Source organism: Acartia tonsa, chromosome 6 (genome assembly GCF_053477335.1).
Source record: "Acartia tonsa isolate MP-2025a chromosome 6, ASM5347733v1, whole genome shotgun sequence".
Lineage (NCBI taxonomy): Eukaryota > Metazoa > Arthropoda > Copepoda > Calanoida > Acartiidae > Acartia > Acartia tonsa.
Genome location: NC_137265.1, coordinates 34,465,487 through 34,484,479, shown reverse-complemented (window position 1 = coordinate 34,484,479; position 18,993 = coordinate 34,465,487). Strand labels below are relative to the sequence as shown.

Below are 18,993 nucleotides of genomic sequence, written 5' to 3'. Positions count from 1 at the left end.
TCAAGGGCTACTCTATATAAAAAGGGGCCGCCCCTAAAAAGGAGAAGAGGGGCTACTTAGCGCAACCGAGGAGCTGAAAACTACTGCATGTAGATTAAGATTAGGTATAGAAACTTTATTTTGAAAATAAAGGAAACCTAGACCCTTCGATATTTCTTATAAGTTATAATAAAATAAGCTGGAATTCTATTAATTTGAGACAAACCAGTATTCCTATAAGCTAACTAGCTATATTTTATGTAAAATAAGATAGGTATACCTTAGTTCTTAGCGATGCTCCTAACCAAAATTGAAGGAAATATTTGAACTTTAGACAGAATTTCATAATTAAGTCATAAAAATATAATCTTACCATGTAATATACATTTTCAATGATAAAAGAATATATAAAAACGACAAATTTTAGTTAAAATGAATTGATTTCATCATTTATGAATCATAAAAATAGAAATATCTACAATTACCTACCTACCCATGGAATATTAGTCACCGCATATATTTAATTTTTTACTTCACATAATCTAGTTTTCACTAATATTACAAAAAACCTTATTTTTTATCACAAAATATTACATAACTATACATGATAAACATATATTTATTAATTACTTGTAGGTTTTTATATATAAAATTTAAATCCATGAGCTAAAAACACACACACACACACACACACCTAAGGGGGGCATTGACCTAATTAAGCCCGAAGTACAGAACACATAGGCAGATAGGTTTTTTCCAGCCTTTAAAACACTTTTTTCACTAAAATTATGCAAAACTGTATATATAAGTTTCTAGCAGTAATATCATCATATATTTTGAAATGCAAAAAATGCGCGAAAATTGAGAAAAAATATGAAAATTATGGAGAAAACACCTAAAGCGCAATTTTTACATACGGACACGAATTTTAGTAGGTGCACGAAGCACACACACACACACACTACTTATTAACTAGAACAGCTCAGGCAAGCTCTGGTGTGCATCAGTGTGTGTGTGTGTCTGTGCGTGTGTGTGGGTCTAACCAGTACCTGCTAAAATAGCTCTAGTCAAAATGAGGACAGTCAAGTTGTCAGAAACCCAACATAAATAAAGTTTAAAAACATGTATAGCTTGAATATTCTAGAATTGTGCAATAAAACTATATTACAAGTTATGACCATAGAGTAGTGAATATTGAATTTATACATACTTTCCAAATGTAAAAATAACATGTTTTCATTTAAAAATGCATTGAGTATTAAATAATAAAAATAAAATTAGGATTTACTTCAATAATATTCAGAAAGAAATATACCTACAATCTTGTCTTAACAATAATAATCAAGGAGAAAATATAAGAGGGGAATTTTAGGTACATAAACAGCCAAATGAATCTCCTACCAGAAAAAAAAACATTTTAACTTTGAAATAAGTTCTTGGCTTTCATTATAAATCCAATTTTCTTGATTGCATGCTATTTTGATACAAAAAATGGCAATGTTGAAAAAAGTGCAAAAAATTGTGATTTGCAGTGGAAATTTTGTCCGGAACTCCACAGTGATATTGTGGGAAGGGAGGTAGCTGTAATCAGAGGTGGATACTTAAAAACATTAAAAACACTTGAAGACACGTTCGACGACTCAGTCTTCCGAGACTCGAGGTTAAATTTTTTCCTCTTCTTAAAAACACTTCAAGACACTTTTGAAGAGACGTCAAGTTTTGTGTAGCTTTGCGTAATTTTGCGTTAAAAAATCCTCTCGCTTTCCCTCCTAATATTATGTCATTAATAAGAGTTAACAACTTTTTTTCTCAAGTTTTATTTACATTTTTTCAAACTGAAAATCACAAGCGATTTCGCACCTAGCATTTAGGAACTATATATTCAAAGGGTAGAAAATAGCATAAAACCATTTATAATAGGATTTTGTATTGTATAATAAACAATTCTCACCGAATAATAAAATAAAGCTTCGGGCCCTCGGAAAATAGAAATTGATAATAAACTTATGATATTTAATTTTACTATCCGTGGAAATATTAAATAAATATTTAAATAAAAAAATTTAAAAAAATTGTGAAAATACTTGTTTGTCACCCTATAGGAATATATTCCCCCCCACTAAAGGAAAGTGCCTATTTTGCAGACTAACATACACACACTGTTCGATGTAAATTGAGAACACTTCGAAGACGTCTTCAACTACCTACTTGAAGACTTGTCTTCAAAGAGTAGCTCTTCAAGAAAAAGTTTTTAAGAATTACTTTTTGCCAAAATACTTGAAGACTGCAAGACTTCAAGACGTCGACAATGTTTTAAGTATCCACCTCCGTCGCCATCTTAACTAAAGTACATTCTTTAGCTCATAAGAGACGTTCTAAATGTCGTCGTTTTCATTATGCAATCTGAAAAATTTTGTATGTACAAGTCTACGTGGATTAAACTTTTGACAAATTAAGGGGGGGGAAGTTTTGACACATTTGCGTAAACAGGGAGTATAGGCTTTATCTTTGGACTGAGAGTATAGGTTATTAGGGATAAAATCATTCTTATATGATGAATTTTCCCAAGTTTTAAGATTTTTTGGATAGGCCTCCAGGTTCCGGAGCTCCAGGCCTCCAGGTCCTCTCTGTACAGGTAAAAATTAAAAATTTTTTTTTTTTTTTGAAGAATGAAAAAAAAATTTGTTTTGAAGAGTTAGAAGTCAACCTATGAAACAAAATATGCATATTTTTGAATGTTATTCACATATTTGAAGAAAAAACGCATATTTTGTTTCATAAGTTGACTTCTAACTCTTCAAAACAAATTTTTTTTTCATTTTTACCTGTACAGAGAGGACCTGGAGGCCTGGAGCTCCGGAACCTGGAGGCCTATCCAAAAAATCTTAAAACTTGGGAAAATTCATCATATAAGAATGATTTTATCCCTAATAACCTATACTCTCAGTCCAAAGATAAAGCCTATACTCCCTGTTTACGCAAATGTGTCAAAACTTTCCCCCCCCCCCCTTAATGGATTAAAATTAATTAGGTTAAAGGAATTATGAAAATAAAATTCATTTTGAAAATTGTTTATTTTATTATTAGATTTATTAAATTGTTCTTTTTTGTTTAACTTTAACAAGATATTTTTGGTATAGTTATTTTATGACAACTCTTCTTAAATGGCGTTTCTTCATATTTTAAGAGTATAGTTTTGAGAGGTTATTTTAGTTTAGGTTAGAACCCGCAGGGTTTAAGCCCACACAGGTCCTAGAAATAGAAAAAAGCTACTGTTAAAATACGACGAAACGCTCTTTAAGAGTCGGGACTATACCCGATATTTTTTGTAATATATTTTTTATGTACAACTTAAAAACAATAATGTTTTTTAAAAAAGGTCACTAATATCACATATTTAAAAAGATCCAAATACACAATTAAAATCACAGATTTGTTCAAAGCAAGAGTTTCTTACTTTTCGTTATGAGCATATTTATAATATATATACAGTAAATGTAAATTTGAGATCACATGTAAATTTATGATTAAAATAATAGATTTTTGCACTGTTTGCTTGTAAATTTTAAGATTCACTTTTAGAGAGATTTTTTGTTTTGAACCAAGAGCATAAATTCTGTGGTCCAATCTTGACGAATTTTTGTTCTAAGATCCTCGTCACTGATACTGATTCTGTTTGTTACTATGGACCTCAGATGTTTGGCTGTTGTTTTCATCCTAAAACAGGAAGAATTGTCTTCATAAGTAGCGCAGCAATAAGCGAATACAATATTCATTAAGTAGCACATTAAAGACAAGTTATTTTGATAAAAATAAACAGCAAATTGTCAAACAACACAACATACTGATTTTAAGATATTTAAGAAGACATATTGAGACAAACGAAAAGACACGACATAACCATAAAGTAGCTACGCTACCAATAGGGTCAAGTACATACAAAAATAGCGGCGAAAAACGAAAAATTTTGTTTTAATTGTCTGTATAAATAATGATTATTGCAAAAACAACAATTTCAAGAATTATGGAGGTAATTATAGAGTAACTACGCTATAATTAAAACTAACGCAAATCAAGTTGATCGAGTTTTCATAGAAATAAATGATGATAAGATGCTAAAAGCATGATAATATGATATACAAAAATAAATCAACTAGGATGACAAAATCCATTTGAAGCGAAGCACAAAAATCTAGTTTAGAAAAATATTATAGAAGAGATGTTCAGATATCATGAAAAAGAAAAGAAAATGTGATTATCAAACAATAGAAAATGTCTTTTGTAGCATTACCGTCAGACAAACGAACTAATCAAGTAATATGATGGATGCTCTTTGATAATATGGGATATCTTATCTCCAAAAAATCAGCAGTTTATCTTAAATAGCAGCCGAGAAAATCACATTTCCTCCATATCGTTACAGACTGACTGACGAACTGACAGAGAAAGTGAATTATAGAGTAACTTTGCTACTAAAAAATAGAATAGAACAAAGATTTGTTTGTTCCTAAGCATAATCTTTGATTGCACGACATTTGCATTAAATGAACTGCGCATTTTTCATTGTAATTTCCTCTGCTTTTACTCAAAGTGTCATGCATTATACATAGCAGCAAAAGGAACTAATTTCTTAAGGGGGTGGATCGTTATTTTAGCCAGCTACAAGTTTCACTTTTATTAGAGTACATGATAATCTGGTGTATGATCCAAGTAATAATAACTTCATTAATATAACAATAATATATTTTACCTTAGATAATCTTGAAAATACCAATCATTATAGTCAACCTTAAAATAAAACAAAAATAAAAACAGTTATAGGACCCAAAGTTTTGTAAAGATGCCCTCTTATTTATTGGCTTGCAACTTTCATCAAATCTTGATTGGTTAGTTTAAACTCTTCATGTTTAAACTTTTTAACCAATAATTTTCGACCCTATAAGCTTGGGAGGCTTGAGATACCTTTCCCATAAACCTTCTTTGAACCTAAAAGAAGCTTCACTTTAAAAGATAACCATATGGGTTCAGCGGTTAACGATACTCTTCGTTACAGACAAATAAATGAAATCTTACCTGATTAGTAAGAGGATTCTTAGGAGCAGGACATCCGTAGTGAGATGAATCTGCTCTATAAACAGCTGGCCTAAATCCTAAATAAAAACGTTAACAAGCTTTTAAATTTTCTTGAAATGGTTATAGAGTTACTGCTCCGCTAATTGTGGACTACTTTGTCTTTGTTGTGTTAAAGTTTAAGTATATTCATATTTTATTTACTTAGAATATCGTTTAGGCGTTGAAATCTGCAGTTTTTCCCCCCTCATGCAATATATAGTCAAACCGCTTTAAAATATTCGGCTGATGTTGACTCTGAAGCCTTAATATAAATAATCTACCTTTAGAAGAATATTTTTGATTGTCAGCAATTCTATTGCAAATCATGCACTGAAAATGTTTTACAGAGTTGCCTAATTCCATCTGCTGTTCTGTACTAACACCCCACCTGAATTACAAAATATTTGCTACACTTAAGTCACACTTAATATGCATAAATTAAATGGTATTTTTGCTGAAACACCTTTTGATTTTTTAATGTATTTCTATTATGCAATTGTATAAGTTTACGTACAGAGCGTCTGGGTGTAAATTGCATTCATTGTGAGAAATATTTTCTTTATTTCCAAAGATAAAGAGTAAAGGATAATCGAACTTAAATACCCTAGACATAATACAGCTGATTTGCTATTTAAAAACTTACTTTCTATCCTGAACTTGATTTTTAAGCCAAATGTTGTGAATTTTTGAGTGGGTTTTGTGCTGCAAATATTCTTCATAGGCCTAAAATGTAAAATTTGATCATCATTTTTGTTTATGCTCATACTTTTCATGGCAGAAGGGAAAGCATAATTTATAATATTCCTAAAAAATAATATTTGAGTGTTTTCCCACAGTGCTAATCGGGCACTGAAACCCTTGAACTTATTTTTAAAATAAATTGAAAATAATGGGAAGGGGTGTGGCAATTTTATCTTTGCTAAAAACCTGGGGGTAGGGGGTTGCTCCAAACCATGTAGTGGGCTCTAACCCTGTAGGGTCTATACCTGCGATGCCCTAACAATGCAAGGCTATATTATTAGATAGATATATGAATGAATACTGACCTTATCATCATGATTTAAGTATCTAATAACTTTAGCAACTTCCTCGGGAGTTTCATAATCCTACAATCAAAATATTTATCAACCCTTTGAAACATCTCACAAAACATTTTTTTAGGGAAAGTTTTACAGGATTATCTGTCCTTTACTTAAAATTGAGGGTGGACTGAATCTTTTATACAATTTCCAAGAGTTTAAAAATACGTCTTATCCCATTGGATCCATACTATACAAAGCTTACAGAAGGTCATAAAAACAGTTTCTTTAATTCTATATCACTTGCTTATTTTGTCAGAGATCTCATTGAACAGGACAATGGAGATAAATTGATGTACATTGTGTACATCCCCTAATTGCAATGAGGTTAAACAAAGCTATCCTTTTTTATTTACAAAAGTTGGTTTAAAAGTGCTGTTTTAAAACAATAAGTCAACTTCAAGAGTTTATAAAAGTGTCCCAAGTATTTATGAAACTAGGGGTACAAGTGTACACAAGTCCAATATCCCTGTCAAATTATAGCCATGAACAAATCAATAGAACCAAATAATAAAATATAACTAACCTTGGTAAGAATTGCAGATTTATTGTTTGGTAAGAAATCTTCAATATTGGGAGCACCTTAAAAACATTTTTCCTTTTCACATATAAAATTTGTTCAAATTACCTGCATCTATTAGTCAAAATACATCAAATTTCCTATTATGTTAAGTAGTAGGTTTTTTTTTATCGTTAAGATCTCGATTACCTCTCAACCGATTGAGTTCTTCATTTTAAGAAGCCCCTATAAGCAATATGCGCCGTCGCAATTTAAATACACAGTAATTATACTAAAACCTTTCTATTTTTGAACCACCGAAACCCCAACCCCTTTATTTTAATTAATGACAAATAAACAGTGATCCTAGTGCGCTTTACATTTTTTTTTTTTTACACCAATATTTCAACAGAAAACAGTTACACAGATACACAATATACAAAGTTAATCTTACCCATATAAATAGGAATGGAGCCAATGCTTAAGGTTCTCCAATATTTCTCGGTTACATAATCCTAGTCAGAAAAAAACACTTAGGTATTTGTTGAATTATCTTGACATTAAGCTTGATAAAAGCCAAGCTTTTTTTAAGGGAGAGGGGGAGGTTGGAGGGTAAAATCTGAAGGAAGGAAAATCTTAGGAATCTTCACAAGATACAGTCCTCATTTCATCTTACTATTATATAGGGACAAACAACAGACATTTTGAATTATGGAATAACTTAGCTAGCAAAATACTGCCTTTTTTTCTAAACCTGAACGTACCGGACAAATAGCATTTTCCATGCTGAGAACAAACTTGTATCTTGACAGCAGGTTGAAGAAATCTTTGTTATCCATTTGCTCACTTCCGACCATCTCACTCGGAAGTTCCTTAAGTTAAAAAGAATGTTTGGAGCTATTAATGAATGAAAATGTAATATAAAAAGTAACAAGATCTCTGTCTGTCTGTCGCTAATTGCTGAACCGAAATGGTTCTCTTTTACAGTTTAGCTTCACATAGGGCATGGGAAGGTTTATAGCTATTCTAGGTTACGGTACTATCCCAAGAGAAATCGGCAAAAGATTTCCCTATAACCCCCCCCCCCCCCCACCTCATGACCCCTTGAAGCCACTATGGCCTTAGCCGCTAGTTTGTTATAAAGGAGATAGGCTTTTAAAAAAGAAGTAAAAGTTTAATGTAAGTTGAAATAAATAATTTAAATTCAAATTCAAGGCAAAACTAAGATCTTATTTTATTAAAATCATTTTCTTTGAAACATAGCATATATAGTTAGTCAAATCAATCAAATCAAATTTATTATTAACCGCAGATCCACAACATTCCACTGATCTTGGACAATTTTCCGCCATCAGGGCATAAATAAATAAATATCATATATATTATATATTTATAATTACAATTTTTAAAAACATGATGGTTTATTTTTTATTACCCATCCATATATCATTATAATTGTTAAAAACATTGTTAAATAATCAATTTTGCGAATAATGCCCTGTCAAGATAACCAGGTACAGAAACTTAGCCCTAAGGCTGGTGTTATATAACTAAAACATACATATATAATAGGTTTATTGATATAAAGTGTTTACCTTGTTATGAAGACAACTACCATAAGAATCAACTGGTATATGTTTCATTAACTCCTAAAAAGATAATGTCAATTTCGTTCACTACTTGCAAAGCTTTAAAAAGATAAAAGTTAAAATAAAACATAGGTATAGTTAGGATTATCGGAAATCTTCAGACATAATGAGTAAATATAACTTTAACATTCTATGCAAGCCAGAAATTCCTTTCGAAATTTATATACAAACCTGAACATAAGTATCTCTGTTGGAGGGAGCTTCACAGCCTGACTGGACATAAACAATTGGAGCATATCCCTCTTCTTTCATATACCTGGATAAAAAGTTTAACTTATAAATGGTTGAAACGTTTGAACACTCAACTTGATTAACCAACCAATCAAAATTGACTGAAGTCCCCAAAAATGTTAAGCCAACGAATAAGAAAGCGTTATTATAGGACTTTAGGAACTAGTGTAATAAACAGCCCATTATCCCCTCTCTCTCTCTCTGATTCAATAGAGTTCGCGTACCAAATGAATCTTAAAATGTTTAATGCATGGATTAGTATATTGGCAACCCAAGAAATGTTACTATTTATAGTCAAGACAGATTTTTCAACATTGTTTTGCTTTTATCAATGATATAAGTAACAATATACTGCTCTGCAATTCAACTTATCTATTCTGCTATAATATTATCTTAGTAACGTAACCTCTATCCTTTTATTTTATCTTAAAGTGTTCTATTTATGTTTGTTTGACTTGAGCATAGCGTTTGATCAAGAAGATGAAAGGTTAATCGAACCTGTTTTTAACGTGTACAGGTTTGTAATACTTTGATGAAGTAATATCTTCAATGGAATCCAGATATTGTGTGTTCAAACTCAGATCACTTTTCTTTCTAAAAATAAGTTATTCACTCATTAAGTACTAATTTGACGCCAAAGAAATGTTATTAAGTAACCGGATGTCTCTCTGTCCGTTTGTATGTACAAAGGATATCGCTGAATACTGAACCAATGTGGTTCGTTTTTAAAAGTTTTAAAGTTTCTTTAGGTCCAGGAAGGTTTATATCTAATTTGAGGAAGGGCACCTACACCCTCTCAAGAGAAATCTCCCTTAAAAAGGAACCCCTCAAAAAACCTTTCAATTTTTCTTTTTAATGTTAAAAAAGACGAGTTGACTACTACCCCCACCTCACTCCCTTCCTAAAATTTATGTTAACTAACTTTAATAAAATTTTTTTTTGCCTATAGTTCTTTTAAATACACATATTTAGTGAATATTATAGTTCTATTTCTGTTTTTAAGCCTTAAAACTAACACCTTTACGCAATTTTATCACAACCTACACCCGCCCCCCCCCCCAAATTTTTTTTTTGTATCACTAAAAAAATAATATAAAATCTTATTCTTATACTTTGATTTACATACCTGAATGTGGAAGTATGATTAAATAGAACCATCATATCTTCGTGACTACAATATTTATAATTGATCATTTTGGAAACGCAAGCAAAACTCAATAGTCTATTTTTACTAAAATACACAATGTACCTAGATAACTGAGTTTTCCATATTGTACAACAATTTTCTGTGCTTTTAACATTTAAAATATTGCTTGGCTGATTTTGCTACGCCAATAGTTCTCGATGTAAAAATGCAATTAAGGGTTAGCAATTAAAACTTTTCGATAAGGGAAAGAAACGAAGTGGCGGGTTTCGTCGTATTTTTACAGTAGCTTTTCTCCTTTTTCTAACCCTGCGAGGCCAATTTTCATTAGCATTTACCTAACCTGACATAAAATAATCTATCAAAAGCTACTATGAAAACACTACGAAACCCGGCTACTTCGTTTTCTTTCCATGATCCTAACATTTTTTATTTACAATTTACATTATTCAATGATCAATTCTATTTTGCCTGAATATTTGATTATTTTTAGGGCTTTCTTCATGAAGCAGGGACCAGTCAACACCAGATGGTCGTGGTAAAGGAAGATCATATTCACTGAAAAAACAAGGACAGTTACGTACGTAAGTAATTTATCAATAAAACAGGGGTGTATATTCTGCACAGTATTTATTATTTTTCCCCTGCTGCAAATTTTTATATTTTTTCCCCTCCTAGTTTTTTCCAGCAAGGAAGGAGAAAAACATTTTCGGGGCTCTTTATTTTATTCATTACCCCCTCCCACATATTCTTGTAGTTTTTTTCACCAGGGAGGGGAAAAAAATGGAAAAAATGTTTACTCTTAAACTTTACATATTTTTTCCCAAACCACTTATTTTTTTTTACTCCACCTCCCCTCCCCCTTTAGCAGGGTAAAATTTGCAGAATATACACCACTGCAATAAAAAGCTAAAAAGTGATGAGGTGAAAATGGATTGCCTATTTCTTCAATAATTTCCAAATGTGTACAGCAGATAACCCAATTATTACAAACGCTATTTTCAGCTACTCCGACCAAAAGGAAAAGCGATATAATGTATATTGTATAAACGATTTATTCAAAATTTTAATTTTTCAAATTTAGATTTTTTTGGGAAGTTTGAAGCTTTTTTAGCTAGTAGCAAATATTTAGATAGGACGCGGATGCTAAGTACACTTTCGGAAACTAAATTTCAGTTCATCTAAAAAGTAAAGGAGAGATGAAATAGAACATATTTATTGTCTGCAACAATTGCCATCACATAAGAAGGTTGGATTCTACGTTGGCTGCATCTACGCTGCGAATCTACCACCAACAACATCGGTGCCAAGAGCCAACACCTACAACAGGGAACTACGCCCTGTTTCCAAAGTATCACCGTCATCCACTACCAGCACCAGAGGCCCAGGTTTTTCAGTAAAATCGACAATGAAGCTCTACACTCAGCTCCATCTTTTTAATTAGTTTGACAAAGGATCAACCCCTTCCAGCCTGTTTGATCCGGCTATTACTTATCAAGGCTGGCATTGAGCAAAATCCAGGTCCTACCTGGATCTGTCCAGTGTGCAGCAAACAAATTTCTGAACACAGACCATCCGTAGAATGCACCAAATGTAATCTCTGGCTCCATGTGAAATGCTCCAAACTTAAAAACGCAAATGCACGAAAAAAGCTACCTAACTGGATTGGACCCTGCTGCCCCCCACCCCCCGTTACCCTTCCTTCCCCCCCTCCCCCTTCATCAAACCCTCCACCTTCCCCCCCTCCCCCCCGCCTCCACTCTATACCAACACCTCAACTTCCATACAACAAACTAAACATCCTACAGCATAACATCAATGGTTTATCCAGCAAAGTAGATCAACTACTATACTTTATAAGGAAACATAAAGTACACATTGCAGCAATACAAGAAACAAAATTTACCATCAACACAAAACCCGCTGATATTAAAGACTACACACTTGTTAGGAAAGATCGCCAAACCAACAAAGGAGGAGGACTCGCCTTCCTTATCCACAGAGCCATCCAATTCCAGACTGAAATAACATCTCCAGCACTCGTCAACGATCAACATATTGAAATCCTGACAATAACCATCCCAGGTAGAATGGATGCATTACAAATCAGTAATGTATACATTCCCCCAATCAGCAGCTGCCAACAAGATTATGTTCCAGACATTACCAGCATCTTTGAACAGGCCACCCCAAACTCTTTAATCTTAGGTGACTTTAATGGCCACCATTCTTTATGGTATAGTGAATCTACTGAAAACATTAGAGGTAGACAAATTGCAGATCTCATTGGCGACATCCCTTTTGGTATCTTGAATGAAGACACTCCTACTCGAGTCACAGCCAATAGCTCATCATCACCAGATATATCAATGGCATCATCCAACTTACTACCTACCTGTGACTGGAAAGTGTTACCTGCTTTAAATTCTGACCATCTACCAATTATTATCTCTCTAAACACAACAACACAGAGAGTAAAAGCAGAAAACAAAACATTTATCAACGTATCCAAGGCCAACTGGGAGGGCTTTACTGACTTCACAGAAGAAGTCTTTGCAAGGATTCCACATAACAACGACGTACACAAGTCTGAAAAATCATTTAGAAACATCCTAAATAAAGCTGCAAACAAATTCATACCAGCTGGCAGGTTACCCAATGTCATCCATGAGGTTCCCACCGAGGCAGCCAGGCTTATAGATGAACGAGATGGCCTCAGAGCCAACAATCCTGCAGACCCTAGAATACCTGACCTAAACAAAGAGATAAATAATAAAATCAATGAACATCGGAAAACAAAGTGGAAGGAACATCTGAATACCTGTGATCCCGGCTCAAAAAAGCTCTGGAATACGATCAAGTCTCTGTCAGGCAAGCCAAACCAGCCAGATAATCAGGCCATTTATTTTGGCAACAAACCTTTCTGTGACAGAAAAAAGCTCGCAAACAATTTCAACAGCCAATACACACCAGGACCAACATCTAAACCAACAAAGCAATTTAGACGAACACTGCGCAACCTTCAAAAATCTACCAAGGACCAGAAAATAATCATCACCACCCAGCAAACATCCGAAGCCATCAAGAAATGTAAAGCCTCGAAGGCTTTAGGTCCAGACAACATTTCACCATTGATGCTTAAACATCTCGGCCCACATGGTATAAGGTATTTGACCAATATCTTTAACAACTGTGTTTCCAAAGCCATAATACCATCACTCTGGAAGACCGCGCGCATCATACCCTTACTCAAGCCAGGCAAGCCATCAGACCAAGGCAAGAGCTACAGACCAATATCTCTTCTGTCCCCAGCCGCCAAAATTCTGGAAAGCATTCTTCTCCCACAGATTACTGAATCCATACCTTTCGCCCCCCATCAACATGGATTCAGAAAAGGACATTCTACCACAACTGCACTTCAAGAGATTAAAACATACATCGAAAAAGGTCTCAATAAACCAAGGCCAGTTGAGAGAACTATTTCTGTTGCTATTGACCTTACCCAAGCATTTGATACTGTCAACCACGAGATTCTGCTGAACGACATCTATGAACTTAACCTGAACCACCACCTTAAAAGATTCTTGGCTGCCTACCTCCGAGGCAGACAGACTTTTGTTGAATTTCGTGGCCGCAGATCCAGGTACAGGAAAATGAGACAGGGTGTACCACAAGGAGGGGTCCTTTCACCTGTTTTATTCAACCTATACATGAGTAAGATGCCTAATCCATCAGGTAACATTAAATTAGTCACGTACGCTGATGATTCAAATGTCCTCAATTCTGGCGTACACCTGGAACCTGTCTGCTCAGAGATTAATGCTTATTTAAACACCTTAGATAATTGGTTCAAAGAAAGGAATTTGTTTATCTCCCCAGCTAAGTCAACAGCCACAGTCTTCACCACATGGTCTAATGAATGCAGTGAACAGCTAAACATTTCCATCAACGGCACCCCTGTTCCCACTGTCAAACACCCAAAATTTCTAGGTGTAACCTTTGACAATTTGTTGACATTCAAACACCATGCTACCGATATTAAATCCAGAGTTAAATCTCGCAATAACATCTTAAAATCACTTTCTGGCACCACCTGGGGTATGGAAAAAGAAACTATTCTTACCACATACAAGGCAATAGGACAATCAGTAATTAATTACTGTAGCCCTATCTGGACCCCCAACCTGGCAGACGTTAACTGGAAACATCTCCAAGTAGCACAGAGTGAAGCATTGAGAGTCGCACTTGGCTGTGTTAATAAAACGCCCATCGATCACTTTAACACAGAATGCAAAATCATGAAAGTCAAGGACCACTCTGAAATGCTGTCTAGACAATTCCTCCTTGCCACTCAAAAAGATGACCACCCTAATCATGTTGACCTTCACGGCCCTCCACCTCGCCGTATCACTAAGCAAACCCTCCAAACTAGATTTGGAAATGAGATCAAAGACATGATTCCAGAAAGTGGTGTAAACAGTCAAAATTATAAACCACTACTTAAACAAATCCATACTGAGTGTGTAAGAAAATCCATCAACAACCTTACAGACAATAAAGTTCTAGACGCCCCTCCCCCCCCAGTTAACGAGGCTGAAAGAGACTTTCCCAGACAAACAAGAAGTATGCTATGCCAACTAAGATCCGGATATTCTTCTATGCTCAACTCGTACCTGTCAGCTGTTACAGAGAATACAATACAGATAGAAGACAAATGTCCCAAATGTAACCAACCATCACATACAACCAACCATCTCTTCAATTGTCCTGCTGACCCAACCAACTTAACTGCTGAATCACTATGGAACGACCCTCTGGCTGCTGCGACATTCCTTGGCCTAGATACAGGCCAACCCTTCGATGATCATGGATAGACGGGCGATACATTTGGCTACAACAACAACAACATAAGAAGGTTTGATTCTTAGCAGTTTAAAACATCCTTTTGGTTTAAATATGTATTTATTATTACCGGAAGGGAGGTTAAATTGGACTGTAAAATTTACCGGTACACAACGCTTTATATACCCGTTATCTTATTCGTTGGCTTAAAAACAATGGCTACTTGTAATAAATCGTGATTGGTTGTACATGTACATACTTGAAGTGTCCAAACTTTTCCACCAAAAAAAAACTTAATTTACAGAGGGGATGTACATCGTACAGAAAATTTTCTCCATTGTCTTATACCTTAAGAATTCTGAAAATAACTTAAATAATTAAGAGTGTTTCTAACCTGAAAGAAGTTCCATAAAAGAATATATTTTTATGGTTTGGATGATCTAAAAATTCTCTTTCATTCGTCACATAGCACCTTAAAAATGACAATATATGAGTAAATTACTACCTACCTACGGGTAGGCCTAGATATTCTAACAATTAATTCTTCAAAAAATCACGAAACCTTTGGAAGTAAGGTGGAAGTATATCTTGTTTTTTTTCCATGTAACTGAAGAAGGGTGGGTGAGAAGGGGGAGGAAAAGGGGAAAGGGGTTGTGGGGAAATTTTCCTTTAGAATTGTTTGTCAGAATCACATTCCCTTTTCCCTGCCTATGGGTAAATGGATAGGATAAGGGTCAGAAATTAATTGACAACAAACCCCTTATAAGCTTACATTCAACCTTGTTATGAAAAGGGGGTTTTCGATTAATTTAGATACCAATGACCTTTTCCTCTCTAGAAAATGATTATTTTTCACTAGCAGGTTGCATTAAGTTATAAAAAAAAAGATTCGTAGTTGTTCTAGTTGAATTGAAAATAGATAATCATATAAAAGAAGTTTTCATCGTCATTAAAAAAAAGTATAACATTTGCATCTGTCAGGAAAATGCACTTTATCATCTTGGTTATCCTTTTCAGAGATCTTTGGTAACATAGAACCTCAGTCAGACAACCGACTACTTTACCAGATAATATTATATAAATTATTACTTGTGTTTCCCACAATCTTGGATTCCTGTATCCCCTATAATAAAAATATATTAAAGTAACAGAATGTCTGTCTGTAGCGTAAGATCCAGCTAACCGTTGGATTGAAATTATTCTAATTTATATTGAATCGTATTTTAAGTCCATGAGAGCCTTTTGAGGAAGGATACCTTCGCGCTCCTAAGAGAAATAACCACTTAAAAATATCCCCCTCCCCAAACAAAACAAAATAGCGTTACGTTTATCTTTTTAAAACAAAATCGAGCGTGGATGGGCGATTACCTGAAAAAGGGGTCCACCACACCATGACAGGCACTTCTGGAAAACTTGGCTCAACAATTTCTCCAGAGTATATCTAAATTTTTAAGATGAGCTAAAGAGATAGTTTCCTACAGGATATTTACCAATTTTAAGGTAAAAAAACTACATGGTAAAAGTTAATGATTATATTCAAAAACGAAAAAAGTAGGGTTGGGCCGGATATTTTTTTGGCCGGATACCGGATATCCGGCTGATTTCAAATGCCGGATAACCGGCCAAATTACTACATATTAAAGTATCAAAAAAGGATATAGTCCCTTTCGTAGCAACGCACCTTAAGGGGCGATTTGTTGTATTTTTAAAATTGCTTTAATAGGTTATTTTAGGTTAGGTTAGGTTATATTTGGTTAGGTGATTGCCCCGCAAGGTTAGAGTCCCCCGCGAGGGGGCTAGAAATAGGATGAAAGCTACTGTGAAAATGCAAATAATCGCTTCTTAAGGGGCGTTGCCACGAAAGGGACTATACCCGCAAAAAAAATTCTTCATAAACTGGTGTTTTATATTATAATAGCAGCTGCGTCCCTAGTATCTAGGGATATTAGAAGGGACATGAAAGTGATGAAAAATAACTTAAAACCTTAATATTTATAAAAATTAAACAGCCTAAAACCACCCTGGGACCTATAAGAAGCTTCACTCTAAAGGAGAACCATATCGGTTCAGCGGTAAGCAAGATCCTTCGCTACAGACGAAAAAAACTTACTTCTTTATATAATAGGAGGATAAAATTAAGGTTAAAACTTAAAAATTAATCTTATTAACTATTACTACCCTCAATCTGTAATATCAACCCCTAACGGTGGGAGGATGGGCGGGGTGGTGGCGTTAAATGCCTGCCCCCCCCCCCCTCTTTTTTTTCTATCCCATTTTCTGTGTATAAAAGGTAGAGGGCTATAACTGAGTGACTTTCGAAATATGGGTACACATAACTGAGAGTTGAAATTTTTTTAATACCTCCTTCCTGGCAGGCACAGGATGCCAGCAAATCTGGTAAGGTCATTCAGGTAAAAAGTAAAAATATTTTTTTACTTAAACAAAGCGTTTCATGTTATCTAATACTAAAATATCCTATAGTCGTACATCCTCATGTGTAATATAGGTGTTCAAGTCGATTTCAAGTTCTAGGTATAATCCTGCAAGTCCTGAACCTCCAGGTCTCTAGGAACCTTTAAACGGTTCCTGTGACCGCAAATTTTTACTTGAAGGTTTCAAATTTTAAACTTAGGCTTTTTTATATATCTTCATGACATATTACAATTTCATAAAATCCGTTGCCGTTTACCTGCCAACCGTCGGTTTGCGGCTGGCAGCTGCGAAGTACTGCTGCCACCGCCAAAATTTATGTTTTGAGATTTCTAATATAAAATTTACATAAAGATAAACATATTCAGAAAAAAGTTGTTCTTCTAGCTTCAATAATAAGAAAATTACAGCCATTTAAGATTTAAAAAAAACAGATATTTTTGTTGTAAAATATAAAAGATTGTATTGCCAGATATCCGGCCGGATAGTTTCAATATCCGGTATCCGGCCGGATATTGAAAATGGCCGGATATCCGGCCCAACCCTAGAAAAAAGTTTTACCCTGTTCAATTCTTCTTCAAAAACTTCTTCAGACAGAGTGGGTCTGTCTACGTCCTAAATGAGTTTTAAATTAATTAGGATGTGTGGAACATGTGGAAAAGGTCAGACACGTCCAAGCTTTTTATTTTTAGAGGGGTAAAATGAGGGGATTAACAGGTTTGAGAGGGGTAAAATAAGGGGATTAAAAGGTTTGAGGGGATTAATCATTAAAAAATTTTAGACGGGTAAAATGAGGGATTTTAACGTTTGAGGGGATTAATCACAGGGAGTAAGGGAGGGGACAATGGATCGAATATTCAATTTTTAAGGAGTCTCTGACTTTGGGGACTGGCTTAAAGGGAATATGCACGAATACAGCAGATTCTTACTGATTTTGGGGACTTGCGCATCAATGCCCCGCTAACTAGCTGAGCTAGTTTTGAATATGCAGACAGAAAAGTTTGTTATTTATCGCTGGTTTTAACAAATATTTTTTCCCAAGAAAATGTCTTTTCATGTATAGAAACTCTACTGTGATATTTATGTATTAAATAATCTAAGAACCACTTGAATTTAGGGGTCAGTTATAAATATATCAGAAGGGTTGAGGTAGTTCTAAACAAGATTTTTCTAGTGATTAATTGCAGAATGTTTACTACATTGTGATGTGTTGATAATTTAATTTTCAAGTAAATGATTTTTTTCTTAGAACTAATTTTGTTCTAAATTAGGTTACCATGATCCCTTTACAATTTTGGTAAAATTTTCTTGAAAAATCTGGTTTTCATTGCTTTTCAGCGAACCCTCTTAAATTGAATTAATTGCCCATTGTCCCCTCCCTTACTCCCTGGATTAATCACCTCTTTACCCCCCACATTTGAACACCTATGAGCAGGGTAGAACGTTTTTTTAATATTTAAAAGAGGTATTAACAAGCTAATAGTAATAATGATTCAGCTCTACATTTTTAAGATTAGTTTATTCCGAAATAATTAAATTTTATTTACTCATGAACCTTATTTTTGGGTCAAAATGCAGTTCACGGTAAAATGTTCCTGGTAACGAATAACTTCAAAAATCGATGAACTTTTAAGGCTGCTAGAGGCCAAACGGTGAAACATATAGATTTTGTAAGTTAGACTTAATATAATGTTTTCCTTTTTGTAAATTACATTATTTTTAATATATTCCATATGTAATTCAGCCTTTAAGAAACGGAACATATAAATAACTGACCCATAAATTAAAAACTTTATCTTCCAAACTGTATTAATTTTGTGAGAAAAAAGTATTTTGTTGATAACAAGATGGTAAATTTTTTTTTCATGTTTAAAAACCATGTACCTTTTGTGGATTAAAATATTCCTGTACAACAATAGATAACAATATAGATCCAAACAGAAGTCCACAAGATATAAATAAATTAAATACATTCTTCATTTTCATACGTAACAGTGCAAACATTAACATTTTTGTCAGGATGTGTAA

General features: G+C 34.1%; 1 protein-coding gene and 1 long non-coding RNA gene across 2 annotated transcripts; both read right to left on the bottom strand.

Annotated features, from left to right (window-relative positions):
- Positions 1-259: 259 nt before the first annotated feature.
- LOC145322478 (uncharacterized) lies at positions 260-2,384 on the bottom strand. Its single transcript, XR_013880717.1, has 3 exons — positions 2,305-2,384; positions 1,029-1,560; positions 260-645 (listed from the first exon to the last, which is right to left on the bottom strand). It is a non-coding gene; the product is annotated as an uncharacterized LOC145322478 (long non-coding RNA).
- A 650-nt stretch (positions 2,385-3,034) lies between these two features.
- Positions 3,035-18,992, bottom strand: LOC145322476 (GDP-fucose protein O-fucosyltransferase 3-like). Its single transcript, XM_080164485.1, has 19 exons — positions 18,850-18,992; positions 17,527-17,580; positions 15,904-15,976; positions 15,625-15,658; positions 14,930-15,007; positions 10,165-10,251; positions 9,676-9,720; positions 9,048-9,143; positions 8,490-8,574; positions 8,265-8,318; positions 7,434-7,541; positions 7,124-7,184; positions 6,697-6,752; positions 6,138-6,197; positions 5,735-5,814; positions 5,373-5,479; positions 5,053-5,129; positions 4,730-4,767; positions 3,035-3,696 (listed from the first exon to the last, which is right to left on the bottom strand). The coding sequence occupies exons 1-19, from the start codon at positions 18,973-18,975 to the stop codon at positions 3,558-3,560; spliced, it is 1,458 nt and encodes a 485-aa protein (XP_080020611.1). The 5' UTR covers positions 18,976-18,992; the 3' UTR covers positions 3,035-3,557.
- Between the last annotated feature and the right edge of the window lies 1 nt (position 18,993).

Coding starts and splice junctions, on each gene's coding strand:
- LOC145322476 (XM_080164485.1), bottom strand. CDS start 18,975: ATGTTAATGTTTGCACTGTTACGTATGAAAATGAAGAATGTATTTAAT. Junction 5,815..6,137: donor ACTTAAATCATGATGATAAG/GTCAGTATTCAT, acceptor TTTACATTTTAG/GCCTATGAAGAATATTTGCA. Junction 5,130..5,372: donor TCAAAAATATTCTTCTAAAG/GTAGATTATTTA, acceptor GTTTTTATTTAG/GATTTAGGCCAGCTGTTTAT.